General features: G+C 40.2%; 1 protein-coding gene across 18 annotated transcripts in view; it reads left to right on the top strand.

The window, feature by feature from the left end:
* Positions 1-678: 678 nt before the first annotated feature.
* PDE4DIP (phosphodiesterase 4D interacting protein) overlaps positions 679-18,423 on the top strand; it is a 210,658-nt gene continuing 192,913 nt past the window's right edge. For 14 of the 18 annotated variants that reach the window (XM_082685189.1, XM_082685171.1, XM_082685186.1 and 11 more), the window contains exon 1: positions 725-1,088. In XM_082685189.1, coding sequence (XP_082541315.1) covers positions 856-1,088 — 233 coding nt within the window. In that variant the 5' untranslated portion in view covers positions 725-855. Of the gene's footprint in view, positions 1,089-18,423 lie in introns of all 18 variants that reach the window. The other 4 variants (XM_082685185.1, XM_082685178.1, XM_082685174.1 and 1 more) reach the window with 3 other exon arrangements.

Raw genomic sequence — 18,423 nt, 5'->3', positions numbered from 1 at the left:
CAGTGAATCCATTGCTATTCCCTATTGACCTTTGCCTATAAACTTTGGGATCCATATAGTGCCCACTACAAAGATGAGCTTCTGTTGCAAGCCTTGTGTTTATAGCGGAGCAGAAGCATTCTGCTTTGCTGGGTCCTGACTAGTTTCCGTTCTTAGAGGACACTGTGGAATATAAGCAAAGGCTTTTCAGAATGAGCATTAAGTGGAGGATTTATTTGACCTATGAACTTTTATTTAACCTTGAATTTATCCCCTTTACATGATATTGGATACCAAGCTGTATATACTTTACTATGAATTCTTCATGAAAAATGAAAGAAAATCTTAATGGAAAGGAAAACTGAAGTTATTTAGGAGAAAGGTTTTTGTTTTTGTTTTACAACTAAAGGGAAAATTTGGGGTGGGATATTTTAAGAGGGAGAAAGGGGGTTAGCCAGCTGCCTGGAGTAGTAGTGATTCTGAGCAAAGAATAATGTAAAATAGAAGAGGGTGGTTGAGTTGGAGGGAGGAGGAAGACAAAACCCAGGAAAATACCGGGAGAGGGAGGGAGAAAAGGAGAAACTTTTTTTTTTTTTTTAGTTTATTTATTTTTTATTTTTTTTATAAACATATATTTTTATCCCCAGGGGTACAGGTCTGTGAATCACCAGGTTTACAGCGGCGGGTGTCTGTGAGCGAGGGACAGAAGCAATCTGGGCGGAGCAGGTGGCAGAGGCAGCCGCGGAGGAGGCCTGGTCCTTCCGGGTTTCCGCCACCATCCATGCCCGGAGGATGCTCCTTGGCAGTACGGGAAGACCGTAGGAAAGCCAAGCAGTCACGGTAACCGGGACTAGTGAGGCCGGGCCCAGAAAATCCATGAAGAGGACCGACAGCGGGTCCTGCTGCCACCGCCGCTGCGATTGCAGCTGTTGCTGCCGCGCGCCCAGCTGGGCGCACCACGCGCCTTACCGGTCCGGGGACGCGGCGCGAGCCCCACAGCCCTCGCGGCAGTCTCCTGGCCGGGAGCGACGGCAGCCGGAGCCGGCCAGGAGCTGGGCAGCAGCGGCGGAGGAGGAAGAGGCAGCCGCGGCGGCCGCACCCTGGATGAGGTAAGAGCACCACAGGAGCACTGTGGGAGCCGGGGAGGCTGCGGTCTGCGCCGGTAGCTGCGGCGCGCGGTGCGCTGGACAGGAGCACCGCTCCGGGAGCTGGGACCTAGGGGGCTGGAATCCCCAGGCGCCGAGTGTCCTTAGTTTGGAGAGCGTTGGAGGGCACCGGGGAGACTGCGTGGGATGCTGCGGCTGGTGGTGGGGGAGGGAGGGAGAAGAGCCAGAGGGGGACTTGCCTAGAAATAAAGGTGTGACGCTGGATTGTACGGGGCTAAGGCTTGGGAAACGCGTCTCTCTCCCAAGGTCTTTGCTTGGTGTGTGTAGACACCCGCTTTGTTGGTGCAGATGAGGTTGAGGCCATGCTTTTTGGGTTGAGTCAAAGGAGAGATGAACACATGATGCAGAAGGCCATGCCAGGGTGGAAGCCCAAGGGAAAGCCTAAGGACAGAGGATCAGGAAATGCGCGCGGGTGTCCAGTTGAAGGAGTACCCACGGCTTTCTCTTACACACACCCACCCCTTTTTCTATAGGTATAATTTTTATTTATCCAAGATACACACAAGGGGGGCCAGGGGGAGGCATTGGTGATGGTTCTTTCTTCCTAGGCTACCTCTCTTGCCCTGCAGAGCTGGAGCCATGCCTGTTGGCCTATGAGGCCGTGCAGGACAAGCTCCTCTTAAACCCAGCCCCTCCCTTTGCGCAGAGATGGAAGACTGGGCAGATTAGGCCTGCATTTTCTTCATGTAGCCTCGGTAGGACAAAAATCTGCCATGCATATGATTTTTCGGAGAAGAGACAGATTGTGCTACTGCCTTTTTTGAAATAAGCATTTCTTGGCCTCTTTTATGGGAACCCAGTACTCATAAATCATACTACAAGGCAATGATGTCTTCGGTCTCTAAGCTGCCATTAACCAACTGGGATGTGAAAAAGTAACTTCATTTCTCTAGGCTTCAGTTTCCTCTGCATAAAATCACAATCTTTATTTCTTTTTAAGAATTTATTTATTTATTTGACAGAGAGAGAAGAATGAGAGAGGAAACACATGTAGGGGGAGTGGGAGAGGGAGAAGCAGGCTTCCCGCTGAGCAGGGAGCTGGATGTGGGGTTCAATCCCAGGACCCTAAGATCATGACCTTGAGTCGAAGGCAGATGCTTAACTGACTGAGCCACCCAGGCACCCCTAAAAATCACAATTTTTTGAGGATTACAGAACTAAATATTAATGAAAACTCTTTTCTTGGTTTAGGACTCTGTTATTTATGGACTAGGAAACTAGTTTATTCACACTTAATTGTATTTATTCATTACACTGTCCACTGTGAGAAAACTGAGTCAAAGGCAATCAGTTAATAGTGCTTAAAGAAATTAGATTTCTATTAAGAAACTCATAAAAAAGGGTGGCTGGGTGGCCCAGTGGGTTAAGCTGCTGCCTTCGACTCAGGTCATGATCTTAGGGTCCTAGGATCGAGCCCCACATAGGGCTCTCTGCTCGGTGGGGAGCCTGCTTCCTCCTCCTCTCTCTCTGCCTGCTTCTCTGTCTACTTGTGATCTCTGTCTGTCAAATAAATAAATAAAATCTTAAAAAAAAAAAGAAGCTCATAAAAAAATTACTGCTTTTAAGAAGGAATTGAGGCAACACGTAAAACTAATATAACATTGTCTTTTAACTAATCAGAATTAAAATAAAAACTTAAAAAAGGGATGGTGTCTGGGGGACCTGGGTGGCTCAGTCACTGAGCGTTAGCCTTCAGCTGGGGTCATGATCCCAGGGTCCTGAGCTGGAGGCCCATGTCAGGCTACCTGTTCAGTGGGGAGTCTGCTTGTCCTTCTCTCCCTTCCGTTCCCCCATGTGCATGCTCATGCTCAACCTCTTGCTCTCTCTCAAATAAATAAAGTCTTTTTTAAAAAAATATTATTTATTTATTTATTTGACAGACAGAGATCACAAGTAGGCAGAGAGGCAGGCAGAGAGAGAGAGGAGGAAGCAGACTCCCCACTGAGCAGAGAGCCCAATGTGGGGCTCGATCCCAGGACCCGGGGATCATGACCTGAGTTGAAGGCAGAGGCTTTAACCCACTGAGCCACCCAGGCACCCCTAAATAAAGTCTTAAAAAACAAACAAACAAACAAACAAACGAACAACTGGGGCACCTGGGTCCCTCAGTTGTTTAAGCATCTGCTTTTGGCTCAGATCAAGATCTTGGGGTCCTGGGATCTTGCCTGGCCCTGGGTTCCCTGCTCAGTGGAGAGCCTGCTTCTCCCTCTCTCTCTCTGCAGCTCCCCCTGCTTGTGCTTTCTCTCTCATACACACTCTCTCTCCCAAATAAATAAAGTCTTTTTAAAAAAAGGTTTTTAATTAAAAAAAAACAAAAAGGAAGGAATAATGAGGCAAGAATTATTCATTATTTGATTTTTTATAACATGGAATTTTAGCTCAACAATTACTTTTTCTTTTTTAAACATGTATACCTCTGTGGTATTGAACATTTTCTACAGACTACTTTGGATTTTGTTTTTAAGCTTGAGACAAAAAAATTTTATCTGCATATGAATTTATGACATAAAGTCTTAACTGCTTTATATGCACTGAAGTGAATTCTTTTCATCAAAAGGAGCATTGCTATTGCAAATTTAAAATGGATTAGGGCTCCCTTATAAAGATGTGATTTTTCTTACTATCTTTGGTAACAAAAAGTTTATAGGGTTAGCATTTGGTTCTCTACATTGTGGTTTAATTGTTAAAGTACATAGCACACTTTCATTATTTCCTTAATGGTTATTCATCTGACAAACCTCTACATTCTCCCTAGTTGATGTAGTGACAAGCCTTGAAATGTTTTTAAATATTTCAGGAATTCCCAAACATAAACAGTGTCAAGAACTTCATTGAGGTTGGTGCTACTCTGGCCCTCATTTAAAAAATCAGTTCTCTGGGGGCGTCTGGATAGCTCAGTTGGTTAAGCATTGGACTCATGATTTCGGCTCTGGTCGTGATCCCAGGGTCTTGAGCTTGAGCCCTGTGTCAGCTCTGCATTGCCCCTATTTATTTATTTATTTATTTATTTATCTATAGGCTCCACACCCATTGAAAATGGGGCTTGAGATCAAGAGCTGCATGCTCTACCAACTGTGTCAGCAGGGCACCCTTTTAAAACTTTCAAAAACATACCTGTCTTATCTATAGTATTAGAGGTTTATGAATCTAAGAGGCTTGTACTGGGGAAGGTCTGGTTTTGGTGTCCAGTTTTCTAACTATCAAATCAACTAAAAAATGGAAGAAAACACCTCTACACATTATCTGGATTCAGATAGTTCTGTGATTGATTGAACAGCGTGGTAGACACCTGTACCGAACTGGATAAAACTACCCTCAGGTAGCTCAGAATCTAGAGCTTGTAAACTGTGCTCTTCTAACTGTAGTATGGAGTAAATGTAGCAGAAAGATAATGGTGGAAATGATAAATAAATAAACAAATAAATGAAAGGAAAGCAGACTTCAGGCAAAGTAGACTGTGTCCCAAGAGGTCAGACAAAGTGACATTATCTTGGAAAATATGTTAGAATCTGGTCTTTACCTTGTTGAGTCTGTTTTTTAGGCTGGTATTAAATTCACAAGACTACAATATAAATCCAGAATGGCAAATTATTATAATGAGGATTTATTATAAAAAATTAAAATGAGGATCCCTCACATCTCAGAAAACTAGACCCTCTTCTGTTACTTAGTGAGTTCTCTTGGCGTACTTGCTGTGTTTGAAAAACAAATTATAAGCAAAAGGCTGTTTGTAAAATGAATTAAGAACAAGGGAAAGTAATCAGTGCATTCCAGATTTTAAAAAATTTAAACCTTTAAACAGAGTTCACAGGGTATACACACAGGTTCTTTCTTCCCCGGATGGTGATTGTCATTCATGATCAACCTCTCTTCTTACGTACTTCTTTTTTTCTATTGCTGACACGCTAGTATTTTCAGTTAGGTAATAATAATTTGTTTGGCCCGGGAATCGTGTCCATTTCAAGTGATGGTGCATCTTTTCTCTGAATCAGTTTGTCTTAATGGTGAAGTTTACGTTTCAGACATCTAAGCTCACTTTCTTTTAGGTAAAATTCATGATAGGAGTAGGTAAGTAGGGTGGGCATTTTGTTAGAGCCCCTACATGCTGGCAATATGAGCCAGGTAATTAATGGCTACTGAATGTGATACTAAGAAGAAGAGGACCAGCGAGAGCTTCACATATAAACAAGAGGCAAATTCTGTCTGGCCCAACAAAATAGTGAATCCAGGGTTGGATGGGAGGCAAATTTTAGCAGAAGGACAAAAACAAATGTACCGCCCTGGGAAAATGCTTTCTTGAAATGTGACCCATGCTGTGATAGAACTTTTCAATGAGGATTTAATTCATAAGTGATTCTCTTTTAAGTATGCAGTTATTTAAAAGGAGGAATTAAGTGAGTTGCCAACTGATGGCAACCTGCCTCAGGTGCATTTTCGAACCCTAGCAGATTTCATGTTCTAGGTAGATAGCCTAGAACCAGCAGACAACTGTGGGGAGGACTCATGTCAGAGAAGGTTACATTTCTAACATCACACTTCAACCAGTATGCCTTTAGCCATCTCTCTTTTTGTCATTATTATTTTATTACTGCTTTATTGAGATATAGTTGACATAAAACAAACTGGGCAAATTTGAAATTTTTTGACATATGTCTCTATCTGTCAAATTATCACATGCTCATCATCCCCCAAAGTTTCCTTCTTCTCTTCTATAATCCTCCCTCCTGGCTCTTCTTGCCCCCACTAACACACAGGTAATCAACCACTGAATTGCTTTCTGTCACTATATGTTAGTTTGCACTTTCTAGAAATTTATGTAAATGGAATCATATAGTAGGTACTCCTTGTTTTTGTCTAGCTTCTTTCACTCAGTATAATTATTTTGAGATTTATCCATGATGTCATGGGTATCAATAGTTCATTTTCTTTTGTTGCTGAGTGGTATTCCCTTGTATGAATATGCACAGTTTATTAATTCACCAGCTCTCTTGTTGTTTCTAGTTTTTAGCTATGAGACTTCTAGGTCCCAAAGACCTTGAAGAACATCACAGGTGAATGTGACAATAGCATCTCTTCTTTTGTAGAGGATGGGGGAGGGGACACGCAAGGCAAACTCTGGAGACTCAATACTGAGGTTAGGAATTGGGGGCCCATCCAGAGAGCCTCAGGAGGAGGCCTTGCAGCACTCTCAGAAGCAGTCCCTGGACTGCTTGGCGTTGGCACCACATGTGTCCTTCAGCCATTCGCAGGAAAGATCTTCATCTTTCTTTAGCATCAGAAAGTGGCCAAGGACTACATAGCCACATAGGACCATAAGCCCATTTCCTCCAGCTTCTTGCCCAGAACTTTACCAATCCTGGCCAGGCTCCCCACTGGCCTTCCTCTGTGGGCTTTCCCACAAAGTCACGGTGCTCTGGGGAGGTTGTTATCTTGACAGCTTAATTAGCAGCTCCTGATTCTGTATGGATGGCTCCTCCTGCCACCCGGGTGCTCCCACAGATACCTCCCCCACTCTACACTGCCTTGATCACAGCTGTTCTTTTTAAGTTTTAAGATCATGTAGTGTAAGTCCTCCAGTTTTGTCCTTCTTATTTAAAATCATTTTGGCTCTTCTAGGTCCTTTGTATTCTCATACACATTTTAGAATCCACTCGTCAGTATAGACAAAAATCCTGTTGGTAGTTTGAGAGGGAGTATACTGAACCTCTAGATTAATTTGGAAAGAACTGATATATTTTTTCAAAGATTTTGCTTATTTGACAGAGAGAGTGAGAGAGCATAAGCAGGGGGAGCAGAAGGAGAGGGAAAAGCAGGCTCCTTGCCAAGAAGGGCACCCAATGTGGGGCTCCATCCCAGGACCCTGGGATCATGACCTGAGGCGAAGGCAGATGCTTAACCATCTGAGCCACCCAGACGCCCCGAGAATTGATATTTTAACAATATTGAGGAGCTCCTGGATGACTCAGTTGGCTTAGCAACTGCCTTCACCTCAGGTTATGATCCTGGAGTCCCGGAATCAAGTCCCACATCAGGCTCCCTGCTCAGCAGGGAGTCTGCTTCTCTCTCCCCTTCTCGTGCTTTCTCTCGCTCTCAAATAAAAAACAATATTGAGTCTACTGATCCGTAAACATGGCGCATATCTCCATTTATTTAGGTTAGTGGTTCTCAATTGTGCCTCACAAGGGACATATGACAGTATCTGGACACATTTTTGTTTATTGTAACTCAGGGCAAGGGTGATGGGGCATCTAGCAGATGGAGGTAAAGAATGCTGGTAAGCATTCTACAATGCACAATAATAGTTCCCACAATGAAGAATTATCCAATCCAATTGGATATTTGAAATTATCCAATCCAAAATAATAATGATAATAATAAACAATAAATAATGTAGTATATCACATATGTTAATAATAAAATATATAGTATATAATAAAGTATAATATATTATATGTGATATACTATATTATATATTATAATTATAATTAATTATTATTATGTCTTTAATTTCTCTCACCAATGTTCTATGTTTTTAGTGTACACTATTTATGTATCTTAGAGACACTTATGCCTAAATTCTTGATATTTTTAATTCTGTTATAAATGATAACATCTTAAAAATTTCAATTTCTGATTATTCATTGCTACTTTATATTGCTCTTTTTATATTGATTTTGTATCCTTTAGCTTTGCTAAATCCACTGTTTAGTTCTAATAGATTTTTTAAATAGATCCATAGAATTTTCTACATGATGATGTCATCCCCCCATAAAAGAGATAAAATCTTATTCCTCTTTCCAATCTTTATGTCTGTATTTATTTATTTGTTTGTTTGTTTTTCCTTGTCATACTAGCTAGAACCTCCAGCACAAAATTAAGTTGAAATAGTAAGAGCAAAGATCTTTGCCTTGTTCCTGATCTTAGGAGGAAGGCATTCATTCAGTCTTTTACCATTATGAATGATGTAAAAACCTGTAGGTTTTTCATAGATACCTTTTATCAGGTTGAGGATGTTCCCTTCTATTCCTAGTTTCCTGAGAGTTTTCATTAGGAATCGATGTCTAATTATACATCTGTTGAGATTACTGTATCATTTTTCTTTTCTTATATTGTTGATTTGATGAATTACACCGATTGACTTAAGAATGTTAAAATCAACATTGGGCATCTGGGATAAATCCCACTTAGTTATGATATACTATACTTTCTATATATTGTTGGAGTAGATCTGCTAAAATTTTGTTAAGAAGATCTGCATCTCTGTTCATGAGCAATATTGGTTTGTGTTTATATCTTCATTTATATCTTTGCCCAAATTTTGAATAAGGATAATGTTGACCTCCAAAGCTGAGTTGGGAAGTATTCCCATCCCTTCAATATTGGGAGAGAGTTTGGGTAGAAATTGCATTATTTCTTCCTTAAATCTTTGATTATATTCTCTAGGAAAGAGTTTTAAGCCTAGTTTTTCTTTGTGCGAAGGTTTTAAACTACAAATTGAATTTCCCTTATATTTATATTCACTTATTTATTTGTCAGAGAGAGAAAGAACAGAAGCAGGGGGAGTGGGAGGCAGAGGAAGAAACAGGCTTCCTGCTGAGCAAGGAGCCTGAGGAGGGCTCAATCCCAGGACCCTGGGATTACAACCTGAGCTGAAGGCAGATGCTTAACTGACTGAGCCACCCAGGCATTCCCAAATTCAATTTCCTTAATAAATATAGGATGATTTGTTTTATCTCTTTCTTCTAGGGAAAGTTTTGCTAATTTGTGTAGTCCAAGAAATTTATTCAATTTTTAAAAGATTTATTATTTTAGAGAGAGTACTTGAATAGGGAGAGGGGTAGGGGAGAGGGGGAAGCAGACTCCCTGCTGAGCATGGAGCCCAATTTGGGGCTCAATCCCAAGACCCTGAGATCGTGACCTAGGCTGAAACCATGAGTTGGATGCTTAACCAACCTAGCCACCAAGGTACCCTGAAATGTGTTAATTTTATCTAAGTTGTCAACTTTGCCATAAACTCTTCAGTTTTGAAAATTGAAATATGAATTTATCTGTTTTTTTAAAAAATATTTTATTTATTTATTTGACAGACAGAGATCACAAGTAGACAGAGAGAGAGAAAGGAGGAAGTAGGCTCCCTGCTGAGGAGAGAGCCAGATGCAGGGGTCATGAACTGAGCCGAAGGCAGAGCTTTAACCCACTGAGCCACCCAGGCACCCCACGAATTTGTCTTTTTTTTTTTTTTAAGATTTTATTTATTTGATGGGATGCCTGGGTGGCTCAGTTGGTTAAGCCGCTGCCTTCTGCTCGGGTCATGATCCCAGCTTCCTGGGATCGCATCCTGCATCAGGCACCTCGCTCGGTGGGAGCCTGCTTCTCTCTCTGCTTCTGCCTGCCACTCTCTGCCTGCTTGTGCACGCTCTTTCTCTCTCTCTCTCTCTCTCTGACAAATAAATAAATAAATAAAATGCTTAAAAAAAAGAAACTTATAAAAAAAAGATTTTATTTATTTGAGAAAGAAATCGAGAGAGCACAAGAGGAGGAGGAGGGAGAGAGGGAGAGGCAAAAGCAGACTTCCTGCTGAACAGGGAGCCCAGGGTCACAAGGGCTCCTTCTCACAACCTTGGGATCATGACCTGAGTGGAAGGCAGACACAGCTGACTGAGCCACCCATGCACCCCAAAAATACAGTTTTCTTATTAGTCCTTCGATATTTGTAGACTCTGTAGTGATAATAATCTTTCTCATTCTCAATAGTGTTTGTGTCTTCTCTTTTTGTTTGGAAAATTTGACTAGAAGTTTACTAGTTTTATTTACCTTTTCAGAAAACCGGCTTTGCTTTATTAATTTCTCTATTGTTTTTCTGTTTTTAGTTTATTTGCTTTACCCCTGATCCTTATTGTTTTCTTTCTTCTACTTATCTTGAATTTCATTTGCTCCTCCACTTCCAGTTTCTTAAAGTGGATGCTTGGATCATTGATTTAAGAACTTTTCCAATACTGGTGTTTTAGTGCCATGAATTTCATTCCAAGTACTGCATTAACTCTATCCCACAAATTTTGATATCTCATGAATTCATCTTCATTCAGTTTAAAATGCTTTCCCATTTCACTTTTAGGTTTTTCTTTGCTCTTTGGGTTAGAAGAGTGTTTAATTTTAAGACATTTGAGGATTTTCCAGACTTCTTTCTGCTATTGATTTCTAATTTAATTCTGTCGTGGTCTCGTATGATTTGAATTCTTTTTTTTTTTAAGATTTTATTTATTTGTCAGGGGCAGAGAGAGAGAGAGAGAGGTCATGCAGAAGCAGGGAGAGTGGCAGGCAGAGGTAGAGAGAGAAGTCGGCTCCCTGGCTCCCTGCAGAGCAAGGAGCCCAATGCGGGACTTGATCCCTGGACCCTGGGATCATGGTCTGAGCCGAAGGCAGTGGCTTAACCCACTGAGCCACCCAGGCATCCTGTATGATTTGAAATTTTTTTTTAATTTGTTGAGAGTTGTTTTATGGCACTGATTATGATCTGTCTTGGTAAATGTTCCTTGTGTACTAGAAAAGAATATGTGTCCTGCTGCTGTTGAGGGGTATGTTTTATAAAAATCAGTTAGATCAAGTAGATTCATTATGTTATTCAAGTTTTCCATATCGTGTGTCTATTTTTTAAAAATCATTATTGAGAGAGGTATATTGAAATTCATTAATACGAATTTTGAATTTATTTCTCTTTGATTCATGTCTTTTGCTTCTTGTATCAAGCGAGATTTACTAGGTACATAGCTTCTCAGTGAGTTATTATTCTCCTTTTTTATTTTTTTTTTAAAGATTTTATTTATTTGACAGATAGAGAGAGAGAGAGAGAGAGTGAGAGAAGGAACACAAGTAAGGGGATTATGAGAGGGAGAAGCAGGATTCCCACCCAGCAGGGAGCCCAATGCAGGGCTTGAACCCAGGATCCTGGGATCATGCCCTGAGCTGAAGGCAGCCGCTTAACCATCTGAGCCACCTCGGCACCCTTCTCCTTTTAATTTTAATTTTTTTCTTTAAAATGCTAAACTCAATGACTTTATCTTAAGTTGTGTGAAATATTATATTCAAGAATGATGAAACTTGGGCAATCCTGTTGGGACCCCTCTCACTCTTGAGAGCTTTTTCTGTATCATCACTTAATAAACTACTATCACTTTACTAAAAAAAAAAAAAAAACAAGAACACTGAAACTTTCTTTATGTCACTCAAATGTTAATTGAAACATCTGAAAGGAACTGATGTTATAAAAACATTAAAATATTAATTGTTACAGAGCAAATAGATTTTTACTTTATATTATATTATGGAATATAATATATTTTATATTAGCTTATTATATTTCTATTTTGAAAATAAGATGTAACCAGAAGAGTCAAAGTAGGTGGTTTTGGCATTTCTAAAGCACAAAAAGTTTTTTAATGAACACATCCCAAGATTGTGCTAGAGGCAGAGTTAATCCATTTCTAGATAAGCTGGTCTCCTTTTGTTATACTTTGTGGCAAACAACTAGGGCACCACCCACGGTTTTGAATTCAATCTGTAATACCATATTCTTCCAGAAGGTTGGCTCGTAGAACTGGTGATGTAAAGAAAAGAAGTAGCTGTATGAACCTTTGGAGGACTAAGCCTTGGGAAGATAAGCAATGAGATAATAATACTTTTCTAAATTGGATCAGCATCATTTGACCTGCCATGGACATGAGTTTAAAATGTTTTTTTTGGCCCTATTCCTGCAATGTGGCGATTCCATTTATATTTTAGCAAATGCAGCTACCATAGGTTATATCTCCAGTGCCCACTGTGGTTTATAAATCCTAATATTTTCATTAATCTGAAAGGAAAATCTTTTAACTTTGAAGGATACCCAAGAGATCTTTATTACACTTTAGAATTTGAAAATGCCCTGAAATTTGTCCTTTAAAAACTTTTCTGTACTTTTTCTGTACTATAAGATTCTTTGAGGTGTTATTCTGTGATTAAATCTCCAGCTTAATAGAAATGATACTTAAATTTTAAAGAACCAACTCTAGTTAATACCAATATGACATTAAGAAAATGTGAAGATATAAACTTTTTTTTTTTTTTGCCTATTTGCTGGAGTGAAGTAAGATATAAAGTAAAGAAAAAGTCCTAAAGCTTTCCAAAATGGAAAATTAATTTTAAGTATATAATCATGTTCCTATCTCCTATTACTGATACTGTTTTTGTGTAAATGAATACTGCTGCTACCTGTAAACTCTCTTCAGACAATAAGCAAGGGCTCATTTTGTTTCTCTTGTCTCTGGGATCACTGTCTATGTTGCCTGATCACCAGTGCCTAAAAATCATTGTTTAATATATTGTTTGATTTTTTAGTTATTTCAGTCGAGAGTGAGGGGCAATAAATATGACTTCATGCTGTTACTTCATGCTGTCTGGAAGTAGCAGTATCTCTTTAGGTATCTTTCAGATTAGTAGTTTTCAACCCTGACTACACATTAGAATTACCTGTGGTTGGGAAGGAAGTTTTAAAAATGGATGTACAAGCTCTATTCCAGAGCAATTCAATAAGATTCTTTTAGATTGAGGGGTGCCTGGGTGGCTCAGTTGGTTAAGCAACTGCCTTCAGCTCAGGTCATGGTCCTGGAGTCCCAGGATTGAGTTCTGAATCAGGCTCCCTGCTCAGCAGGGAGTCTGCTTCTCCCTCTGACCGCACCTCCCACCCCATGCTCGCTCGCTCTCTCTCTCTCAAGTAAATAAATAAAATCTTAAAAAAAAAAAAAAAAAAGATTCTTTTAGATTGAGACCCTAGCATCAGTATGCCTTAAAAACACTGATTTTTCTCATGTACAGTAGGGTTAAAGAACACTAGATTTAAAAAAAAAACTATTGCATTTAGTTAGGGACCTGGGCAGCTCAGTTGGTTAAGCCTCCGACTCTCCATTTTGGCTCAGGTCACGATCTCAGGGTTGCGAGATCGAGCCCCACATTGGGCTCCACACTGTGCTTGAAGCCTGCTTAAGATGCTCTCTTCCTCTCCCTCTGCCCGTCCCCCCAGCTAGCACACACACACACACACACTCTCTCTCTCTCTCTCCTTCTAAAAAAAAAAAAGGAAGAAAGAAAAAAAAAAAGAACTATTGCATTTATAAACAATTCTGAAAGATGTTTGTGTTCTGTCACTCCAACCAAGACATGTGGTTGGGGGGCAGTTTGGTGCTATAGAAACTTTTAAAGTAGAGAACTGTCATATTTAGATCTTTGCTTTAGAATTGTAAGTGTAAAATAATAATAATAATAAAATAAAAAAATAGAATTGTAAGTGTGACAACTGTATGGTAGATGGGGTTAGGTGGGTTGAGTGAAGACACAGGGCATCATTGAGAAGCTCCTCAGGGTCAGAAGCAATGATGGCCTGTCTGACCTTGGGCAGTGGTAGTGAGGAAGATGAAGAAGGGATGCATTTGAGAATTTCTAAAGTAGAATTGGTAGGACTTGCTGATCAAAAGGGAGGAAACAAGAGTTACTCTTAAATTTCTAGGTACTCATGGCAGGAATAATAATATTATTAACTGAAATAGATAATATGGTAGGAGAAGCAGGTATCAGGGAAATGAATTACTCCAGTTTGGGACATCCAAAAGGAGGTCACTTGTAGAACCATCTCTGATGTTTAAGTTTTTCTGAGCCTTAGGGGAGAGAAAACATTCAGAAGCAAATCTTCTGAATGTGCTGTGTGATTTTTACTCTTTTATTTGATGTAGGTTAATATTAAAATCTATTTACATTTCTTGTAAATGCGTCAGTTAACATTACAATCAAGTAGATGTAGATGACAAGGTCAAAGATTTTTGCAAAGATTTGTTAATGCCTTTTTTTTTTTTTTTTTGCCTTTGGGGACATTCATTTCTCCCCTTTATGGACAATAACCCTATATTTCTTTTAGAGAATTACCTTTTTCCCATTGTTTATTAAAGGAAAAGGCAATTAACATCTCCTAACTACATGATGCTGACGAGACCCAGACTAGGACAATCTGACTCTCTTCATAAGATCGCGTCTTCAGTGAAGCCACATAATGTGGAAAAATGGCTAGAACCAGATATTCCCTGGGTCCTTATTGTTTCTTCTGTCCTTTCTGAGCCTATTCTTTCGAGTCTTCAACCTTCCCTTTGATTCTGGGGGACTTCCCTTCCAGTAATCTTTTTTAAAGGAAAAACAAAACAAACAAAAAAACCAGGGTCCTGGGTGGCTCTCTCAGTTTAGCATCTGCCTTTGGCTCAGATCATGACCCAGCCCCTTGTGGGGCTCCCTGCTCAGCGGGGAGTCTGCTTCTCCCTCTCCCTCTGCTGCTCCCCCTGCTTATGCTCTCTGGCTCTCTCTATGTCTCTGTCAAGTGAATACATAAAAATCTTTAAAAAAATAAATTTAATTTAGCCAAAGTTGGCCCATTCATCTTTTCAAAAAAGTATGTCTGGAATTCCAGGAATACTTTTGGGTTTTGGAAGAGAATGAAGAGCAAGGTTACCAGATAAAGGCTCCACCCTCACAAGGTTAAGTCTAATGAAGTCGTAGGAATGGTGAGGAGATACACAGTAAACAAGTGAATATAAATACAACAAAGTGATTTCTCAAGGAAAATTTTAAAAAATCATTAATTGGTGAGGGATCGAGCAAGTGGTAAGAGAACTGCCATTGTGAACCCCTAAGTCCAAAGAAGCTGGGGGTGTTTGAGGAACACAAGGAAGACCAGAGCAGCAGAAGCATGCTGAACAGAGGGAGAGTGGCAGCGGATGAAGGCAAGAGGTGAGCTCAGATCTTGTAGGCCATGGTAGGAAGGTGGTTTTATTCTAAGGACATTAGGAAAGCATCGTAGGGTTTGAAGCACAAGCATAATGTGATCTGGAAAATGTTTAAAAATACCCCTCTGCTATTGTAGAAGAGACTTTAGGAGGCCCAGAGCGGAAGCAGAGGAGGCTGCTTTGAAGATTGTTGCAGGAAGTAGACCAGAGATGAGATAGCGGTGATTCATATTGTGGTGATAGCAGTCAGGCTGGCAACAAGTGAACAGGGTCAAAGTAAGTTTTGGAAGTAGAGCCAACAGAATTCGATGGTGTGTTGGATGAGGGGAATGAAGTTTAAAAAGGAGGTATCGCAGAGTACCTGGGTGGCTCAGTTGGTTAAGTGTCTGCCTTCTGCTCAGATCATGATCCCAGGGTCCTGGTATCTCGATTCCCACATCGGGCTCCCTGCTCAGTGGGGAGCCTGCTTCTCCCACCCCTCTGCCTATTGTCCCCACCCCCCAACTTGTGCTCTCTTTCTGTGTCAAATAAATGGATAAAACTTTTAAAAAAACTTTAAAAATTTTTGTTTAAAAAAAAAAAGGAGATATCATAGACCTTTTTAAAAAGAATAATTTAAACCTAAAATTGCTCTAAGAAAATTAAGTCTATTTAAACAAAAAAATTTTTTATGTTGATGAAAGAAAAGATTAGTTTTCCCCCATGGTGTCAGGAATTAGTTCGGAGATAGGCATACACTTGACTCAAACAGGATTCTTTGGGGGCCTCCTGAAAGACACAGCCTCTCTTCTAATGCATGAGAGCCTCAGAGAGAATGTAGGGTCTCCTGGCAGGTAATTCATTACCTTGCAGGTGCTGAAAATAAAACCAGAACAGAAAACGATGGAGATGGAGGAAGACAACGTCACTGTTGGAGTCTCTGGATTAAGCTGTATTTGAAACTTCTGGTTGAAGTTTTTTGCTTAATCTTAATTGAAGTTTTTCCTCCACTCGTTATGGGGGTAGCAATGGTTAGGTGATGTGGGACAGGGATGGAGTTCTCTTCAACAACGAGGACTCTGAATGATAGAAAAAATACCTTCGCAGAGGATTGCATACGATGACCAGATGGAGAGCCTCATAAATAAAGGGGATTAATACTAGATCTCACAAGAGTTCTGAACAGAATTCTGTGAGTTAGATTTTGATCACCGACATTCATGGCAGCTGCAGTATCATTGTTATGATTATTGTGTATATAATTTACGTCTCTAATAATTTTTATCACTCACTTGCTACATGGCAAACCATATCTGAAGTAATTTATCAGCATAATCTCATTTAGTCCTCAGTACAACTCTGTGAGAAAGATATTATTATTATCCCCGTTTTTTATAGAACGTTTAAATACTGAGACACCATGACACAGTGAGAAAATGGTAGAAGGGCTGCTTAACTAGGTGCTCAATGTATGTTTCATTTGCATTGCTGTAATTATTTTTGTCCATCTTGCTTTTAAAATGTTTATTTTCAGTGACCCTAGATTTTCTTTTTCTTCAAAAACAAACCAAAACAATAACAAAAAGCCTTTGCTAGAGTTTTGACAAAAATGGTCTGATTTCCAAATTAGTGTAAGTGTAAAATGTCATCTGTTTTGATATAATAAACCCCATTATTAACATTTGACCTTGTGAGGATTTGCTTTCTAATTCATATGGTATAAGTCCTGAAAGCAAGGAGAAATGAAGGACCTGTTTAAAACAAAAAGGAGCATACCTGGACGTGACTGAAAATCTATCAAAAAAGCATCAGAGTTCCATATTCAGGTTAATAAAAATGGGTGAATTGTACATTTCAAAGGAGAATCTGGGACACTGTTCAAATAACAAAGACTTAAAGCAAACTGGGCTCCCTGCCCAGAACAATAGGCACATGAATTCACAGAGCGGGGTGGGGAGGGCATTTTGTCCACTGTGTGTGTCATTCAACTGTACAACATTAGCTCACAGAAAGTGGAACCAATAAGAGAAATGTCAACATGAACCAGTGATCTTTGTGTACAAACAGAAACAGGACCATATTTTAGCATCCTTCTTGTCTCCATAATATTCAAATCTGCATAGCATCTTTTTGCCTTCTTGTTATGTAAATCTTGACTTTGGAATCTCCAACTGCAACTCAAATGTACAGCTTTATTATAATCTCACCAAGAAAGGTTTTCATGGGGGCACCTGGGTGGCTCAGCCGGTTAAGTGTCTGCCTGTTTTCGGCTCAGGTCATGAGCTAGGGATCTTGGGATCCAGCACCTGCATAGGACTCCCTGCTCAGCGGAAAGTGTGCCTCTTCCTTTGATCCTCCCTGCCCCCCACCCCTGCTGTGTGCTCTCGCGCTCTCTCTCCAATAAAATAAAGTAAAATAAAATTAAATAAAAAGGTTTTTATGAATTGCATCTATCTTCTAAAAGAAAAAAAATATTCTTTGTCATAATTAAAAGCACATTCTGGAAAGAGAATCCTTAGGCAATGTATTATACAGAATGGTCTTATACAAGTACTATTTATTGCTCCCTTAATTTTCACCATAAATCTAGGCCCTACTGTGCAGCCTTAAATAAGTGCTCCAAGAATAATAACTTCTTTGTGAATGGGAGGGCTGGGTCTCTAACTCTGTAGCATCACCTTGGATTGAGGGTAAGTTTAGGAGTCTGTGTATCAGTTGTCCATTGCTGCATAGCAAATTACCTCAAAACTTAGTGGCTGTGATGGTGAATTTTATGTGTCAACTTGACTGTCACTTCCTGGGGTGCCCAGATATTTGGTGAAACATTATTCCTGGGTGAGTTGGTGAGGTATTTCCAGAAGAGATTAGCAATTAAAATTGGCAGATTGAGTAAGGCAGATTGCCTTCTCCACTGTAACTGGGCACCATCCAATTCCTTGAGGACTTAAATAGAACAAAAAGATGGAGGTAGGGAGAATTTGCTCCCCCTGCCTGAGTGCAGGAGTGGGCACCCTGGGTTTTATACCATGGGCACCTTGGTTCTGAGAACAGCATCAGTTTTTCTGGGTCTTCAGCTTCTAGACAGCAGATAATGGGATTTCCCAGGCTCCACAGCTGCATGAGCCAACCCCTTATAGTAAATCTGTTTCCAATACCAAGAGTGTGATTAGCAGGGATCCGTAGGGGCTACCCTAGAAAGTGCCTACACACTGTACTTCCATTAAAGAAACTCCTGGACATTAGAGGAACACCAGGATTTATTCCTTTCCTTCCTTCCTTTTTTTTTTTTTTTTTAATATTTTATTTATTTATTTGACAGAGATCACAAGTAGGCAGAGAGGCAGGCGGGGAGAGAGAGGAGGAAGCAGGCTCCCCGTTAAGCAGAGAGCCCGATGTGGGGCTCGATCCCAGGACCCTGGGATTATGACCTGAGTCGAAGGCAGAGGCTTTAACCCACTGAGCCACCAGGTGCCCCTCTTCCTTCCTTTTGTAATGAGGCC

Source organism: Mustela nivalis, assembly GCF_964662115.1.
Source record: "Mustela nivalis genome assembly, chromosome: 10".
Lineage (NCBI taxonomy): Eukaryota > Metazoa > Chordata > Mammalia > Carnivora > Mustelidae > Mustela > Mustela nivalis.
The sequence above is the reverse complement of the archived record's forward strand: the minus strand, read 5'-3'. Positions and strand labels throughout refer to the sequence as shown.